Source organism: Phoenix dactylifera, chromosome 10, assembly GCF_009389715.1.
Source record: "Phoenix dactylifera cultivar Barhee BC4 chromosome 10, palm_55x_up_171113_PBpolish2nd_filt_p, whole genome shotgun sequence".
NCBI classification, from domain to species: domain Eukaryota; kingdom Viridiplantae; phylum Streptophyta; class Magnoliopsida; order Arecales; family Arecaceae; genus Phoenix; species Phoenix dactylifera.
The window spans coordinates 7,142,865-7,161,185 of NC_052401.1; the positions used below are offsets into that span (position 1 = coordinate 7,142,865).

At 37.0% G+C, this 18,321-nt stretch overlaps 1 protein-coding gene across 4 annotated transcripts in view; it reads left to right on the forward strand.

Annotated features, from left to right (window-relative positions):
* The window catches only part of LOC103722831, a 29,547-nt gene extending 14,199 nt beyond the window's left edge, over positions 1–15,348 (forward strand). The window contains exons 6-11 of one of the 4 annotated variants that reach the window (XR_005513690.1): positions 1,093–1,202; positions 4,196–4,279; positions 6,512–6,549; positions 9,682–9,789; positions 9,898–9,957; positions 15,010–15,348. Coding sequence is in view for 3 of the 4 variants with exons in the window: in XM_039130933.1 (XP_038986861.1) it covers positions 1,093–1,202; positions 4,196–4,279; positions 6,512–6,549; positions 9,682–9,752 (303 nt within the window). In the remaining variant the exon portion in view is untranslated. Of the gene's footprint in view, positions 1–1,074; positions 1,203–4,195; positions 4,280–6,511; positions 6,550–9,681; positions 9,790–9,897; positions 10,270–15,009 lie in introns of those variants that run through there. The other 3 variants (XM_039130933.1, XM_039130932.1, XM_039130934.1) reach the window with 3 other exon arrangements.
* Positions 15,349–18,321: the final 2,973 nt, after the last annotated feature.

An 18,321-nucleotide genomic window follows, 5' to 3' on the forward strand; every position in this document is an offset into this window, starting at 1 on the left:
AGGAAAAAGGTATAAAAATATAAATAAATAAAATAAAATATTAAATTTATAATATCAGATATACATAAAATATTATAAAATAAACAAAATAATTAATGTAACTAAAAAGAGGATAAGGATTATAGTGAAATTATAAGTTCTCACAATCAATCAAAATATTGTAAAAGTAAAATAGAAATATAAGACAAATATATTAATTAGAATAACAATATGAAGTAAAAAAGAAAATATAGGTAAACATAAAAGTATAAATTATGAAAATAATGGGCCATGATAATATTTTAATGGCTGTTACTTAAAGGTTTGCCAAATAGATAATATAATCTAATGGACAATGGAGGGTCTCCAAAAAATTATAATGATTGAGTTATATTCCTTAGTCAAGCATATATTAGAAAATTGATATGGAATTTATCCAGTCTAATAATGAAACTAGTTAAATTAGATACAAACTGAATTGCTATTTCTTTTCCATGCACTCCTTCATTTTCGACGTGACAATGGAATAGGAACCATGGTTTCCGATTCTCTGCCCTCCATTCCCATTACATTGTGATTCCGATTCCAATACGTCTTTGTACCTATGAACCAAAAGTAGTGTAAGAGAGAACTGGCATAAAATTTAGTTCCTTGCTTCACACTTTTTGTCATGTGTCATGCCAATTTGTAGAATAGAAGGACCTAAAAATTGCTCAAGAGAGAATAATTCTGGCAAACTAGTAGATTTATAGTACATCAACTGCACCAAGCAACTGAGTAAAGTTCTCATACAGTTGGTAAGATATGCTTTGCCAGTAAAATTCAACAAGCTGAAGGATGATCGTGCTATCTCAGGGTCCAGTTCTAGTTCTGTAGGTAGAACTGGCAGGCGTGTGATGAAAGTGATTTAGTGTCCACAAGAGATTAAATGCTTATTTCTGAAAAATGGCTTTCTCACATCAATTGATTTATTGCATTTGAAGCTTTTAAAAAATCATCAGAACCATGACACTTGAACCTAAATACAATAGCTACTAAGCTTGTCTAAGGCTTTTTTTTCTAAAAAGAATTATTTTGTTTTGGTTCCTGGTGGAGTTTCTTGATTGATTGCAGGTAGGTGGTGAAAAGATGTATGACAAAGCAAGGAGAGGGGAGATGATTGAGCTGTCACCAAGACGCATATCAATATATCAGTTTGATATTGAACGCAGCCTAGATGACAGGTCATTGTTTCATTGACCACTAAAAAATATTATTCTCATAAATTTTTAATTTTTCTTTTTCTACTTTTTCTGCTACATCCCAACATGGGCAATAATTCTTATCTTTTTTTTTTGCAAATTTTTTAGTATTTATATTGCACCAAGATGCAATTTGTAGAGTAGTAATATTCACTTATTTTAAAAGGATGTATACTTTTATTGGTTTATGCTAGTGACCAGTTAGGTTAGTCTGTGAATCCACGACTGGTTTTCAAGGTTCCCCAATAGGACCTTCTTTTGTCCAAAATTGCCTTTGCCAGATTGGCACACAAAAAAACAACAACTAAAAGGGAGAAGAGATTATAAAATGTCAACTTTAAATGATCATGCTTTGTATTATAAAGCTAGCACTGTCTATATGCATGAAGGCTTGTTGGCTGAAGTCAGAATTGAAGAAAACTGAAAAATATTGGTTCAAGCTTTCGAAAATAATATTAAAAGTTGTTAAACGCTCTATATGGTGATCGTGATTGACCCAAATTGGCAGCTTGGAAAAACAAATGTCGTTCCATATTTAGCCAAACTCAAGCCTGCCAGAGAGATTAATAAAAAGATGGAGATCAGCGACTGCCTTGTCTAGGTAGGTATGGCCGCTGACAGAGGAGTGGGGCATCATGGACTTGCAAGTGACTTGGTGATGGATAGCCAAGACATATGAATGTCTTTAACGCAGCATTTGGCCCATTTGAGGAGCAACGGAGGTCTTCAGTGGAAGGAACTCCTGACTTTTCATGTCCTTAAGATCATTTTTGGTGCTAATCATCTAGGTGAAGGTTACGTGTGGTTTTAAAGAGCTGCCATTTGAGGACTCTTCAAGGTGGGAGGATTTAATGCAGAGCTTCCTGTGATCGGCAATGAAGCTTTGATTTACCTTAGCTAGACTAGTAGAGAGCCTTTGGGTTTTCATTAAAAATTGTTTACAATTTCGACTAACAATATTAATGCTGATCATCTTAGAGGCATGTAAATATGAAGCAAATAGCAACTATACCAAAAGCTTGTCTTTGAGACATACCATATGCTTAGCCCGTAATAGTTTAATTGATATAATTGCAAGGATGGCTACGCAGATCGACATTTTAGAATACTAGGAGATTATATTCTCATGTACGTAATTAACTCTTTTGGTGTTTTATTTGAACTGCTTTGAAAGATTGAATCTAGCATGGTGCTCACTGCTGTGCTCCTTGTTACCCCTCCTTCCCAAACTTGGACACACTCAACAAGATTAAAAAAAAATAAAAACAAAGATCATCTATATCTTCTCAATTTTTAAATGTAATTCTATTGTGAAGCATTCTCACCCTTGCATGCTTGAAGTTACAATTCGTGAGCATGAAGAACCTTTAGAGTTCAGAATGCTTCGGTATATCTACATGCTCTGCAAAATAATAATGGCATAAGCGTTATCATTGCCATGAAGAATTACCTCTATGAATGCCCAAGTTCAGCTGAAAATCTTAAACCTTTGATAGAGAAATATATGTATCTGGTGGTGGGCATTCGAATCACTAGTATGCACTTAAATATGCTGGATATTTAGATTGCACCTAACATTGAATGCTTGTTTTGTTCAATAATCGGGAATTGCAATTATGATTATAGCAAAAAGGTAATATTATTTTATATCTTATTGTCATCCCTGACATTTTGGTTGTAAATTTCAATATTGAGTGATGATTGTGCTGGCTGATCATGACAATTATCTATTGAAGGCTGTAAACAATTAACTGTTTAACTTGAATCCAGTAAGTGGATTAGCTGCTTTTCTTGGTCGGTGTTTGCTAGCTTCCAATCTTGAAAGCCAAATATGTTAATTTATTGCATGGCAATTTGAACAGTAATAAAGAAGATATGCAGCAACGTTATTACTTTCTTATTGGCATCTTGTGCTTTCGCACATTGATCACATTCCAAATGCCTCATCAACCTTTGGACTATTTGAGTAATTACTGCTTAACATTTTTTAAGGGGTTCTAAAGACTGTGTTGTTGTAGGTAAGCAAAGAATCTCAAGAATTTGAGGTTGAGAACTTGAGATCAATCACGATGCATCCATATTTTGCAGAGATCAACAGTGGTGATTATCCTTAAAGGAATTGATGTTCATGACCCGTTATAATGTAGTAAGGTAAGAAGGGAAGAGAGGAGAATAAAATAGAAAAAAATGAAGAGCAATGTTGGTGGATGCCCTAACTACCTAGGTCATGTGTCCTTAATTAAATTTTAATGCTAGGGTGTCCATTTTAGTGGACCAAATACTGAAAAACTGTTTAAAAAAGGAGTTGGCAATTCAAGGATCTAAAAAAATATGCGTTAAGAATATATCCATTCAATATAATGATAGGATGAACAATAGGATTTTTTTCATTTATAGGAGTTTTGATTGACTTAGTATCTCCATGATAACATAGAATCTGACTTTTTAAGCTACTTAAGAGCGATATAATAATGCTTCTTCTTTTCATGATATAGATATAAAACATGTAGGTTCTAATGAACTGGCCCTTGAGTGCACTTCTTCTATCATTACAAATAAGTCGAGAGGGGAAAGAACAAGCACTGCTAATGCTTTAGACTTGAGAAACATGTGCTTGCTTCATTAGTAGGCACATTTTTCCTATATATGTCTGGTAACAAGAATGAGTTCTATATGATACCTATATTCCTCTTTTATGGGTAAACCATAAACTTGATCCTTAAGATCCAAGGGGTAATGTACGATTGTCAAAAAGCTGAACTGATCAAATATCGTCAACATCTTGCTTTACATTTCCAAATATGATTCAGGCACAACTTTGGTAGGGGATGGGTTGGGGCAAGCGTGGTTAAAATGTACTACTTTACCATATGATCTTTTAGAGTGTAATCTGTTGGTGGTGTTTTTTCCCAACTCTTGTGCATATTAACATGGTTGGTTCTGTGTCATTATCATGTTTTATATATATTCTGCAGGCAAAATTTGATATTCCGAGTCACTTGCTCAAAAGGGACATATATCCGATCCCTTTGTGCTGATTTTGGCAAAGCTCTTGGCAGGTATGTTTTTTTTGTTCCCTATAATGAATTACATAAAAATATCATGAACTAGCTCTTTCAGTTTGTTCATATATTTATTTCATTAAATTATGGATATATATAGAAAAAAGAAGGATGTTGCAAAGTCGGAGGAACTGGTACTAGGCACTGTACCGGTTCTTCGACGGGACGACTCAATACAGGCCATGCTGGGCCTGTACCAAGAGAGGGACCATGTAGAGAGGAAAAGAGAAAGAGAGAGAGAGAGCCGGCGGAGTGCCGGAGGAGAGTGGCAGATGCCGGCGGAATGCCGGCGGAATGCCGGCGGAGGCCAGCAGAGGCCGGCCTTGGCCGTGGCCATTACCCCTGTTTCAAATGAAATAGGGTCCGGCTGCGGCCTTAAAAAAATTCGCCATTTTTAAGTGAAGTCAACATTGCTCCCCACGGCCGAGGCCGGCCGCCGTTGGCCTTCGCCGGCCTCCCGCCCTCTCTCTCTCTCCCTCTCCCTCTCCCTCCCACGCTAGCTCTCTCTTTTCTTCTCCTTCTTCGACTCCGGCAATGGGTTCCATTTCCGTTGCCGAAACTATATCGGTGAGACATCGATACGGCTCGGGATGGCCGAAACTGCCCGGTTCGGGACGGTTCCACCGACCTTGGTCCTTGGGATGTTGTGCCATTTTTACTATTTTTATTTTGTCTACAATTTTTTTCTATATTTTGAGCAATTTTATTTTTCTGTGTTCTTTAATACTACTATTGAAGATTTTTTCAGCCACTTTAAAAAGTTGTGCAAGTTGTGTAGGTGGGATAATTAATCTGTTATTCTATGTAATTGGATGTAACTTGCATATAAGCTTGGACATTTGATGCGACAAACTTTAGTGACCACCTCCACTAAGAAAGCCTTTTCATAGTTTGGGCATGTAGTTGCTTCTCCTACCTTCTCTCTTTTCACATCACTCCCTATCTTATATCTCTTCGTCATTTCCTTTCTAACATTTTTATCATACATATGATTTTTTTGCATCTCTCTGCCTTTCTTCAATAGTTTCCCCTTTGATCTGCTATCATGTTCTTTACTGCAGGATATGAAGCATAGGTAGATTGTTTTTTCCAATAATAGAACTAGGAGAACAATGTTGTATGAGATCCTTAGTCACCGACTCTTTTGGCTTACCGTTGTTCCTCTCTGATCTTATCGGTGGAATACGTGCAAGTCTGACCTGGTAATTTATTTTCACTTTTTTTTTTCATGCATGTGACCAAGCTGGGTTTTGTATCAGCTCTTCTAAAGTTCAAGTACTTCTCACATTAAGCCAAATAAGACTGCTGTGAAGAAAAAAAGTATAAATTCTGCATGGGTTATGATCATGTTTGCCATGAATGTTCGACAAGTCTAAGTCTGTGGCTTTGGATATGATGACAGATGGAATTGTAAAAGGAAATAGATCTTTTTTCATTTTCTCTTAGCTATGAGATCTATATGGGCTTCATGACAGATAGCTTGGTGTTGAAAAAATTCTCTTTCGCTTCACACATAGAAGCCTGCTGCAGGAGAAGAGGTTTGGTGCTGCTTGTGTTATGAACATGTTTGCTATAAAGGCTCTATTAACTTATAATATTTCCCTTTTCTTTCAATTCATGAAGTCTTTGTGATGATCCTTAATTGCATATATTCAACTACTTCATGTTTATGCACCAATTAATAGTTGTTGTCAGCAACCTTGTGCATGATCTTCAATTAAGCTAGCTCAGGAACATGCAGTTAAGTCGTTCTTCATGCTGTAGGAACGTAAATTGCTTATGTTGAGGCGGATGGGAAGGAGTATAATCTAATGTACAAAGATCATTAATAGTCTTAATATTCTTGCTTGTGTTTATTCATATATATTTTTTGGGCTTCTATTTTCTACATTGAAACATATGCTAACATGTGCGTCCATTCCTGTATATGCAATTATTAATGGCTTGGTTTTGTCAGATATCTGATGGATATATGATGATTCTAATTTCTTTCTATCTGTTTGGATTAAATTAAAAAAAATGAAAATTTGAATCTACAAATTACACTTCCATTTTTTCCCTCTTTCATATATAAGTTCTTATTTTATTTGAATCTGTAGGAGCTGATATATTTAATGATATACATCACTATCAGTAAGAGATAGGTTTTCCAGTGAAAAGGTATATACTAAAATGTAGAAGTCATCTAGTGAGTGGGACTAGTTTTAATTGCTTATTGTATGATTGCAGTTGTGCTCATTTGACTGCCCTACGAAGAGACTTGATTGGTAAGAATTCATCAACATTTTTTTTTTGTGCTAGAGCCACTAACCTGATATATAGTCCTGATAATTGATGCATGATTCATTTTATTACTTTATATTTGGTAAATAATGCATGCAAAGTTTAGTATTTTATGTTCTGTTCTATTGCCACCTCTAAGTGATATAAGTATTATGTATCATGCTGGATGCATATCATGTCTCCATGCCAACACTTGTGTGCAATAAAATGAAATGGTATACATAATAGGAAAGCTGTGATGCACTACTTTATTCATTATTTTTTATTTCTTGTGATTGAACACATGTACTTTATACTTTGTAATGGTCTGGTTTGAACATATAACTCCATTCAACTCAACTGAGCCTTAATCCCAAACTAGTTGGGGTCAGCTACATGAATCCTTTTGGCCATACTTTCTAAAAGATGTAGCAGTTTCACGGCCTTTGCTACTTCATCCCATTTGAACATACGAACATATTTTTGACCGATCAATAGAGACCTAGTATTAGAAATCATTCTAGATATTTGTCTTCATCGTTTTTTAACATGTGCATATGCATGTTTCAAGTATTTTTTTCATGCAAACAAGCATTGAAGAACTATATTTATAATAGCAACATTAATAAGTGCAAAGTTCCAGGTAACAACTATAAGAGGGCATGTTATGTACGAGAAGTACTCATATACCCCCAGTAATGCATGATTTGTAATAGTACAACTCCATTTCCTCATGAATCTGGCTAAGTATATGTATTGTGTTTTTTTCATTTAATGAGTTACTTCAACTTAAAGCAAGAGATATGTTATTGAACTGTTTTCTTTTAAATAAAACCAAGAATAATAAAGAATCACTACCTGAATTTCTCGCCTTTGATGTTAGAATCATGAATTTTCATTTTGTTGCATCATATTTGTAAATTGAAAATTTAAACCAAGCACAAATTAGTAGGAAAAAGAAAAATAAAAACCAGTGTGGAGGAGTTCTAGAGTGTTGCTATCAGGAAGGGCAGTTGGGGTGATTGGGCATAGGTTTAAATGGAAACTTGTGGAAGAGGAACACATCGGTATCAGTGATTTGATTGGTATGTATATATGGTATAGAGATATTCTTGCTGGTACTTTGCCAATAAACTGCCAATTTGGTATGTTCCATAATCTGCTTGTTGCTTCTTCCATGCTGTACCATTCTTAGCTTGGTATTGTGCTAGAATAACTGTTCCTTCAACTTCCTGCTGCCTCGACTACACCTGTGGCAGATTTTGGTGAGTTTGTTGCTGGGGGACTTTGCTTTAGTTACTTGCCAATGTTTTCAATGGGTCTAATTTTATAATTATGCATTTACTAGTTTGAGAGTTGCACAACTTTTCACAATTAAGATTTCTTCTCTGAAATTTCATTGATATAGTTTAAGCTAATTATTCTCCAGATTATGCCTTTTCTTTTTACCTGCTAGAGGAGTGAGAATGAGTCTTGCTGATAATATATCATTGTCAAACTACTATAATTTAACATGCCCTATGTAGATTCAGATCATATTGTGATTCTAGTTCTCCAGTAGATGAGGACAGTTTTTAGCCTTCTCTTTCTTTGTGAGTTTTAGTTGCTTATGTCATCCTTTGTTATCTAACAATAATAGAGGTGTACATTTCTCATCTTATATTATGTTGTAGGAGCTGTATTTAGAAGTAATGATATTTGCACAAAATGAAGGTTTTATTTTTGAACTGTGACCATTCTAAACATTTTTGGCAATAAAAAAAAGCGATATGCACTATATTTGTCTGGAGGCATAGACTTATCTAAAGTTTGTCACATCTAAGGATTTAGAGTCAGAAGTCATGCTGGTCTTCTTAATGTTTATGATGACTCCGGAGCTTTTATTTGGATTAAACTATTCTATCGTTATTGGTATAACATATTTGACTTCTACTGGCAATGCTAAACTCTTTTTTTGCAATAACAAAACACTATGTACTACATGCTATGTTCATCTAAGATTTGCTAAATTGTGAGCTTCAAGTTGAAAATGAAGTTGGCCTTCTTAGTGCTTATGACACTGGAATTCTTATGCAGGTCAAAATTATGGGTGGATGCCTTCTTTCCATTATATTCACTAGCCCTTCTTTTGGATATCTATTTTTTTATGATATAATCCCATAAAATCTATCAGGTTTTTAATTGCTTCATGTAAACTATGGAAAGCAGAGAGTTTTTTCCAGGCTCTCATTGCTACATTTTCTGTCAAAACTTAACCTTAGTTCGAATGCAATTATCAATTATGGTTGGTCGCAGCTTTTTATATTTTTCTTGAATACAACTGCCAAAGGAATGGCCTTTCATTTTATACTTTATAGTATCATGCATGCATGCATATTCTTCCTTGGCACATTTGCATCTCATGTGAATGCTCGTCTTCTGTTCTCCTGCACTTGCATCTGAGTTAGGAAATTATGGACATGCTCATGCATAAGCATGTTTTAGGTATAAATCTTATTGCTCTTCGAATGCCTTTTTACATTGAACAGCATATGATTGTCTTTCCTCCATATTAGAAGGGATATAACCCAATTAGGATCCCGGTGATCTGAGGTCCTGGGAGGGACGAACTAGGGATAGTCCTAACTTTTGGCATTCTTGTGCCCAAAGTGGCTGCTCCAGGACTTGAACCTGTGTCATTGCACTTGTCAACCCAAGCTTTTTACCATTGCACCAAGCAATGACCCCTCGTTTTTTCCTCCACATTCTAATTGTAATTTTCTTTTGCACCCATCCATTTGTAATTTCCATTCTGACATTTTGTGGATGTCCTGTCGGGAATTGAATCCTTGGAAGAAACTATGGTAATACTGTGGTTTGCTATGTCCTTGGAGCTGAAAACATGCCTATCCATCCCACTTTAAGAATTAGTATTACTGATCCTTGTAGTGCAACATGTTTATTAAGTCATGGTTTTTATGGTGATAAATTTTATCCCCAAATGCATTTCTATCATTTCATTCCTAGATTCAACTTGACAGATTTGATCTAATGCTATGTTCCGTGAGAACCATCTCCTCCATTATATCTTGTGATAAACCATGGCATGTCATGGGAACCCTACACTGCCATTTTCACATGTCATTCATTTTTCACAGGGGAATATTCAGTTGATGATGCATGGAATTTTCAAGAATTGCAAGAACAGATTACAAAGGGATATCTCTAAGAGCTGCACAATCTGTTCCCTTCCTAAGTTTACTCCAGTAAGAATTTAAACCATGGATTTTCCAGTCTTGTTACTAATTATGTTTAAATTCTTGCTTTCTTTTGCATCAAAATTAAATTGGCAAGCACTTCTCTTTTCTGTCTAGGTTTCTTTAAGTTGCTGAGAGAACGATTTCAATATCCAGTCAGTTATTAGTGAGTTAATTGTAAGTCTTCTACAATAGCCTTCAACTTTTGGCTGCATTTGCTGGAAGTTTTAAATTGTCATTTTATATTGGGACACCATTGCTGGCAAGCTATAGAGGAGATATCCACTGAAAACAGTAAATTTTGTGATCCAATAATGTGAGAGATTCCAGGGTTCTTTAGGGGTGGGCGAGGCATATCACAGTTGCTAAAAGATTATGCTTCTATTTTTCATGAATGTGTAAATTATGGACATCTAATTGGATGGCCTATTGAATTTGTTGTTGCATGTATCTTGTGTTGTTTATTCAAATAGCAATAATTTTAGTAAATTCCCTGGCTTGTCCATATAACACCGTATCTTAAATCACTACCAGAAAACACGCGTATAGTGACGGAGATTCCCGTCACTATACCGTGTTTCCGGTTACTAATATGGAATTTGTGACCGGAGCTCCCGTCACTGACTTCGTTACAAAAACACGCGTCGCTAAATTCTCCGTGACGGCGGCGATTCCCGTCACTAACCTCCGTGACAGAACCGCCGTCACTAAGCCGTTACAAATTCAAGAATTAAATATTTAAGAAATTATGTATTTCCCGTCACTATCCAGTTGCGGAGTTAGTGACGAAGGCAACTTGGTCACTGATTTTGTCACAGAATGCGGTCACAAGTTTGGTCACTAATCTGTCACGACCTTTAGTGACAGATTTAGTCGTCACAGACATGGTCACACATTTTGTCACTACATTTGTCATTAATCCCGTCACTGACCTAGTGATAAGTTTACGGTCACTAATTGGTTACAAACGCGCTGAGCAAAATCAATTTTTATTGACCAAAATTCTGTCACTAAGTTTATGACTGCTCGTCACAATAGTTGGTAAACAATTTAGTAACCAAAATTTGGTCACCGATCACAATCTAATAACCTGGTACATTTGGTACATTGATTGGCACATAATAATAATAACAATAATATCATTAATAGCAAAGGCATTCAACATTACGCAAAAGTCATTTTAAATGTCATTCAAAATTGGCATCAACATGTCCTGAATCCATCAAAATCAAAGTCTAAAAATATGTCATAAAGATCAACAGATATTTCATTCCTCCTAGGAATGCAAAGACCTATCATCTAAGGCAAAAACAATTATAATGAAGCATGATCAGCAGAACCAGAATCACCATTACTCCCCCGATCTGCATGCCTTGGTCCAAAGCCAATCTCTTCTCTCATCTTTTGAAGAACCTCCTCTTGCCATTTTTTCTTTTCCTGCTCAAGAATACGTAGAAGGTCTTCATGAGTGTACAGCTCTGGAGCTTGACTTGTAGAGGTGGAAGCAGATGATGATTGCCCAATAATTCCAGTGAGATCCTCTAGGGGACTAAAGCCATAGACATGGCCATGAGTTGGGACTCCAGTTGCCTCAAACCACAAGTCATAATCACGTGGAGGAGCATCTGAGGTGGAGGCATCACCATATTTTTTGGAGTATTCAGCTGAATACTTTGCCTGCCAGTTGATTTAAAAGAAGAGAAAAACATTATGGTGGATCAAACAAGAGATAAACATGAGCAAGCTCAATAATATTTATGAATCATAAAAAAATTATACTTACCATGACAGCTTCACTTCTCTTATCTACATATCCTCCCATGCCTTGCTTTGTCTTATGCGTCCGATTAAAAGATTCAACTATTGTTGGCTCCCTGCCTAACTTTAATTTCTACAAAAGAGAAAAGAAAAAATTCATTAACATATAATGGGCTAATTTAAGATGACTGAACAATAATATAAAAATTATTATAGAAATCTAATTGAATAAAGATATGTACCAATCGTTCGTCATGATTGACAAATGTGATTGATCCTCCACAGTGTTTAGAGATGCTACCGTTCTTCATGGTGTTTCTATTATTTTTGTTGGCTTCTGATTTCTTCTTCCATTTTGGGGAGATCCAAATATCAATTAGCTTATTCCAATTTTCTCTAGAGATCCAATTAGGGGGTTTATCACGGGCTTTGTTTAAATCTCCTTTTGCTTCCAGAAGCTTTTGGCTTCTGACCTTCCCTAATGAGGTTGTCAATCGTCGCTGACAATGCTTGTTCCAAACTTCATGCACATGATGCAATTGTCCTGGAAGAATTGTGTGTATCTCCTAACAATATATAGATCGGTGTAAACCCCTTTCTCAACAGATGAACATTGACCGTATCACGGTTAAGAAATTTCTGGTTGTCACATCTTATACAAGGGCATCTAATCTTATCACCACTACAATACTCTAACTGAGTAAATGCAAACTCAAGGAACCCTTTAACTCCATCACAGAACTCAGCTCTTATATAACCATTTTCACTAAGTCGGTGGTACATCCAATTACGATCAACTGACATAGTTCCTCTAAAAATCAAAAAAATAAAACAACATAAGAAAGCCTAGAAAATATTAGAGAGATGGTAAAAAAAGAAAACAACATAAGAAAAACCGAACCATTAAAAACACGAAAGGCAAGATCGTAAAAAATGTAAAAGAAACAAAAACTGGTATGATATTTATGAAGATGAGAAGTTATCATAAGCATGACAAAAATAAGTCATTCAATCTTGTCCCAGCATCATTGACATTAAGAAGGCATTCAATCTTTACAAAAAGCTGAACATAAGGAATTAACCTTTACAAGTTATCTGTTCATTCATCTAATACCAGCAATATTCAAAAAGCATTTAATCTTTACAAAGACAAGGAATACAAGTCAAATCATCCAAATTTACATATGGAATACTATCTGCTTCACATAGAACAAATGTGAATATACATGATCGCCTCTGATGCTAGAAAAGCATGGTACTTCTTAGCAAGCTTTTTGACCAGCTTCTTGATTGCACACTGGAAATAACTCACAACCATGAAGCAACACCACTTTCCACCACTTTCCATTATTCCTTGCAGATGAACAATGATTGTAAAAATGAATAACATGACGAAAAAATTAAAATCCATGAACTTTACATAATCCCAACCCATCAATCCTCAAAATTACAACAATAATCAGTGAAGCAGTCTAAATATATGCAAACCATTGGTAGGACTAACAAATGTGTCAGAATAAAAATGCATAATATTAAGGAGCTCCTCAAGTACAACATTATTTTTGTCTATTTTAGCAACAGTAAATTCGACACAGTGCCCGTATCATGATTTACCCAACCAAGTGATGTGTCCAAGTATCATAATAAAAGCAGCTACTCAGATATATCAAAGTTTCTTTCGTCTATTTTAGCAAAAAAAAAAAAAATCCCTCCTCTCTTTCTCTGTCTCCCGTCTCCACCCAAAACAAAACCACTGTCCCCACTCCCCACTCTCCCACTGTTCCGAGCTGTCTCGCTGCCCCACCACCTCTCTCTCTCTCTCTTTCTCTCTCCGGGCTTGGGCAAAATCTACCGGGATCGAGCTTGAAGAGGAGGAGGAGGAGAAAACTCTTACCGGTGACTGTGAGTCGGTGACCGGAGCCGCGGAGGTTGCCGTCCGGGGGAGAAGGACGCGAAGAGCCGCCGGCCGGTCGTTGAAGAGGCGACGACAACGAGAGGAGGCGGCTATCAGGCTCTCAGCGAGGGAAAAGGGGGGGCGGGGGCGGCGGCGGCGGCGGCTCTCAGCGAGGGAGGGGGGCCGGCGGCGGCGGCTCTCAGCGAGGGAGGGGAGGCAGCGGCGGCTCTCAGCGAGGGAGGGGGGGTGCGGCGGCGGCTCTCAGCGAGGGGGTGCGGCGGCGGCTCTCAGCGAGGGAGGGCGGCGGCGGCTCTCAGCGAGGGAGGGGGGCCGGCGGCGGCGGCTCTCAGCGAGGGAGGGGAGGCAGCGGCGGCTCTCAGCGAGGGAGGGGGGGTGCGGCGGCGGCTCTCAGCGAGGGGGTGCGGCGACGGCTCTCAGCGAGGGAGGGCGGCGACGGCTCTCAGCGAGGGAGGGGGGGCGAGGGAGTGGGGGGGGGGGGCGGCGGCTGCTCTCAGCGAGGGACGGGAAGGGAAGGGAAGGGAAAGGTTAGGGTTTTGGTATTTAAGTCGGTTTGCAAGCCAAATTGTATATAGGCTGATTTGGGCTAAATCGTGATTTGGGCTAAATCGGTTTGCAAGCCAAATTTCATATCAAATTTTTTTTTTATTTATAAGGCTGATTGGATGGGACTTGCAAGGCAAAAATATTTTTGAACTATAAAGTATGGTAAAAAAATTCTATAAAGCAGGAAACTTGCAATAGGGGTGCAAATGGGTCATGGCCGACACCATGAGATTTTAAAATGAGAAGAAGAAATTTGAGTTTTATAGAGAGCGATTGGAATTTGGATTATCGAAGAAATTTGGGCGGAACGGCGGGCACACTTAGTTTCATTTTGGATATTCCTCCTTTTATTTTTTCTTTTAATTTAGGTTTACTCAAAAATAATATTTTTAATATTTTTGGAATTAAAAATTAAATTTGGTGACAGAAATTTTTGTCAATAATCTGTTACTGCCAAAAATAATCTTTTAAAAATTTATAAATACTAGGGTTACTATATTTGTGACGGCTGCATTTGTCACTGTCTGGTTGCAATTTTGGTTATCATATTGCTGACAGATACTCCGTCACTATGATGGTCACTAAGGTTTGGCGCCCATCCTACCCGCGCATTCTGTGACCGGTCTGTCACTAAACGGTCACTAAGTTTACACCACGGTGACCAAATTTCTGTCGGTCACTAATCCGTCACAAATAGTAACTGATAACGGTCCGTCACTAATTTTCCGTCACTATACGCGTGTTTTCTGGTAGTGAATGGGCTGAGAACCATGCCATAATTTCATCGCAGCCAACATTTTGCAGCATTTTTTCACATGGCCTCTGCCTCAAAAATCATGTATGTTAAATGATGTGTTAGGGAATATAAGATGAAGACTGAAGAGAACTGTTGAATGTACATAGCATGTGCATTGTATTCCATTTTGCTGCCATGACATTCTGGTTTTGCTTAGTAGTTCCTCTTCAGCTACTAATACAATATCTGACTCTTTTGTTCCTATCGATCATTTTAGGAATGCAGATGGGGCACAGAAACAACAGATACAAGGGTGAAGCTCTGAAAACACCAATTCCAAATTTTCAGTTTTGTGATGAACTATTTTTCACTTGGCAGGCAAAATTCATGATGCTCTGAATTACTATTATTATTATTATTATTGAATCTTAAATTTATCTTTGTTAAAAGGAAAAATGTTAAAAGTTTAGCATATTTGAAGTTTAGAAGACAGAATTGCAAACTGCAATGGTGGGCAGCTAACCACTAATGAATTACAACTGCAAAGGGAAATGCCTGTATGTCAGTTGATAATGACTTAATGATCAAGGCCTAGTCAATGAGAGGGTTTTTCTTTTTTGCCTTAATGAAAATTTCACAATTTTTAGGTGATTAAAATGAAAAAAATAAATTGAAAGCTAAAACTTAGATCACCTCTTTCATGGAATCGAAAATTATACATCTTATGTTGCATGATTGTATTGCATACTTAAAACTCAATTCAAACTCCCATTAAAAAGGAAACTAGCATTGCCTCCGGATTCTAAGAAAAAAGTATGAGAGAGCTTTGTTCTACAATGTTGACGTTGATGTCAACAAAGTGAGTCGAGTTGAAGATGAAGCTTTCCCTTATTCTTACATTGGAAAGAAAGAATTATATGGGAAAAAAAAACCGTTGTCATAGGTGATGGTTGCTTTCAGCTTGTTTTGGTGGTTGTTTCAAAAGAATTTCTTTTTGATAGCTTATTTTATGAAGTAACTATTCATGTGGTCTCTTGTATCTATGATAAATTACTCGATTTAACGTTTCTACATATTGATATATATATGAATCAATAAAGCTGAGGTCAGTTCATTGTTTCTAGCCATTTGTTGTAGTTGGTTGATGTCGGTTAATATTGGGTATAAACAGCACTGAAGCTCTATCATTTCTTCAGCCACTAGCAAGACAATGACTTTTTTTCATAATGAGAACATTAATCTGGATGCTCTCTGAGCCCATTTTAACAACTTCATTACATGTTAATAAGATTATATTGCTACAGCAACAGAATCCCTTGGTGCATTAACTTAGCCTATTAGCACCATGCTATTATGCTGCAAAACCTACCGACTGAGGCCTTTCTCTAATGAAAGCTTGGTGGTATATGTTCTCCAGAGTTCAGAGGTAATTAACGCTGCTTTCTTAGAAGTTAGAAGCCGAACCATATTACCAAAACTTACAATAGATGCCCTTAGTCCATTGCTGTGGCTCCATGTGGAGCATACTGATGACCGTAGCCGCCAAAGAGGATTAAAGACTTGAATCTAGTAGATAGCTTTGGCAACTTTAGGGATAAAACCACATAAGACTTGGCCTGGTTATCCGTCGATTGGCGACCTGGTGCCACTATCTTTGATCTAAAAATAATTTGTCCCCTATCCTAGTACTCTCTTCTGCATTGCCTTTTTTTTTTTTGGGTATCTTTCTGCATTGATTTAAAACAATCGTGAGAAAGATGATTGCCGATATTATAGGAATAACATACTTCATCCTATCTTGTCAGACTAATAAAGTAAATACCGGCTCCTTTGGTTTGCCGGAAGAGGAGGAAAATATGGCCGAAGAGAAAATGAAGAAATACTTATAATTTTCAAAAAAAAGAGATGGAAAAATTTAATTTCCACCAACTCGGAATTGGAATAATTTTTATTAAAAAATATGTTTAAGCTTTAAGATAGAATAGTGCTTTCTTTTTATTAAAGGCATAACGAATATTTTAATGAAAAGTAGGTGCTTATTCAAATATAGGCCATCCTAAACTATTTTATTCTTTTATGGTCAATTAAACATGCAAAACTATATTTCCATGCATCATATATTTTAGCATCAGCTTTTCAGAAATAACATTACAATGAGAGAAAAAAAATTTTGCGAACCAAACAAGTCCTATATTTATTCTTCCCAGGGGAAAAAAACAAGGGATATTAAGTCATGGGGTTCAAAAGGCGGTGCATACAGTGGTAAGTAGGCTTTGTAGATTAGCAAAGAGGCTGATGAGATTTTTTTACTTTTTGAGACCGGAAAGGGTGCTATCATCATCCCTTAAACTATAGCGACGCTCCTCTTTTACCTGGAACAAGTTCAGGTTCCGATCCTCATATTCCTATACCACCTTAAACTATCTTGTACTTGGCTTCCTTATTAAACACTGTGGGGCCTTTGCCCTTCCCTTTTCCATGTAGAGAGGAAAAAGAGATCATCGTCAACTAACAATTCCATGGCAATGAGTCCTGAAGGAAGCGCTGAAACCAAGCCAGCTACAAAAATGGAGTCCATTGCAATGCTCAATTCTCCTTTCAGATAGAACTCTAGTGCAGATACAAGAAGGAATTCGCGCTTCTTCACTTCAAATTTCACCAACCCAATGCTTTCAGTAAGCTGGGATAACAGAAGGGAAACAATGAGGTCATTGTTCTGAGAAAAAAATCACAGGACTAAGCATGTAATTGTAAAGCACAAAGCTAGTTTAGGCAAAGACCAGAAGTTATTTTGAGTGCCAAACTGCCAATGCTGCAATAGCTTCGAACTCAGCAGAACAGAAGGGTGGAGGATCTAGAAAGAGAGGATTGGAGAAAATTCAGATTATGTTAAATAATAATTTATTTTTTAAAAAAAGATCAAAAAATAGAATGAGATATATTTATATTTTCATTTCTACAATAAAGAAAATTGATTATTTTAATAAAAGCAATTGATCATTGAAAAAAGATTGCTAAACATACACGTGCGAGTAAGCGGTATGTTTGCAGTTCATGCATACTCAGTAGTTCATACAAAAATCAAAGAATCATTTTCAGTTACACCGGCCAAATCCTAATTCAATTGAATTAGAACATCTCCATTCTATACGCAAAGTATTGATCCTGTGATGCTTGGTTGTCATAGTATGTAGCACAAGCTACTAAACAATGAACATATATTTGATCAGAGATGTAATGGATGGGCATATTATTGTCTGGATACTACTGAGTAGAGTGCATCTTTTAGCAGTGTCATGGCAATAGTAGGCTTCACACAGTGCTCGCACATGCACAACTAAGATTCGTCGAACTGGTACCAAGACCCATACCGGTCGGCGGTTGGTATAGTTCGGTACCGATTCGAATCGGATGAAACCGGCCAGTTCCAGCCATATCCAGTCAGGTTTTGGCTCCTAGAGAGCCGAAATCGTTTTCCATTGGAATGGAAAACCAACCCGATCAAAGACCGAGCCAGTTCGGTTCTAGCTGAATCGACCGATTCAACAATCTTTGTGCACAACACAACCTAGGAGACCGGGCCGGCTCT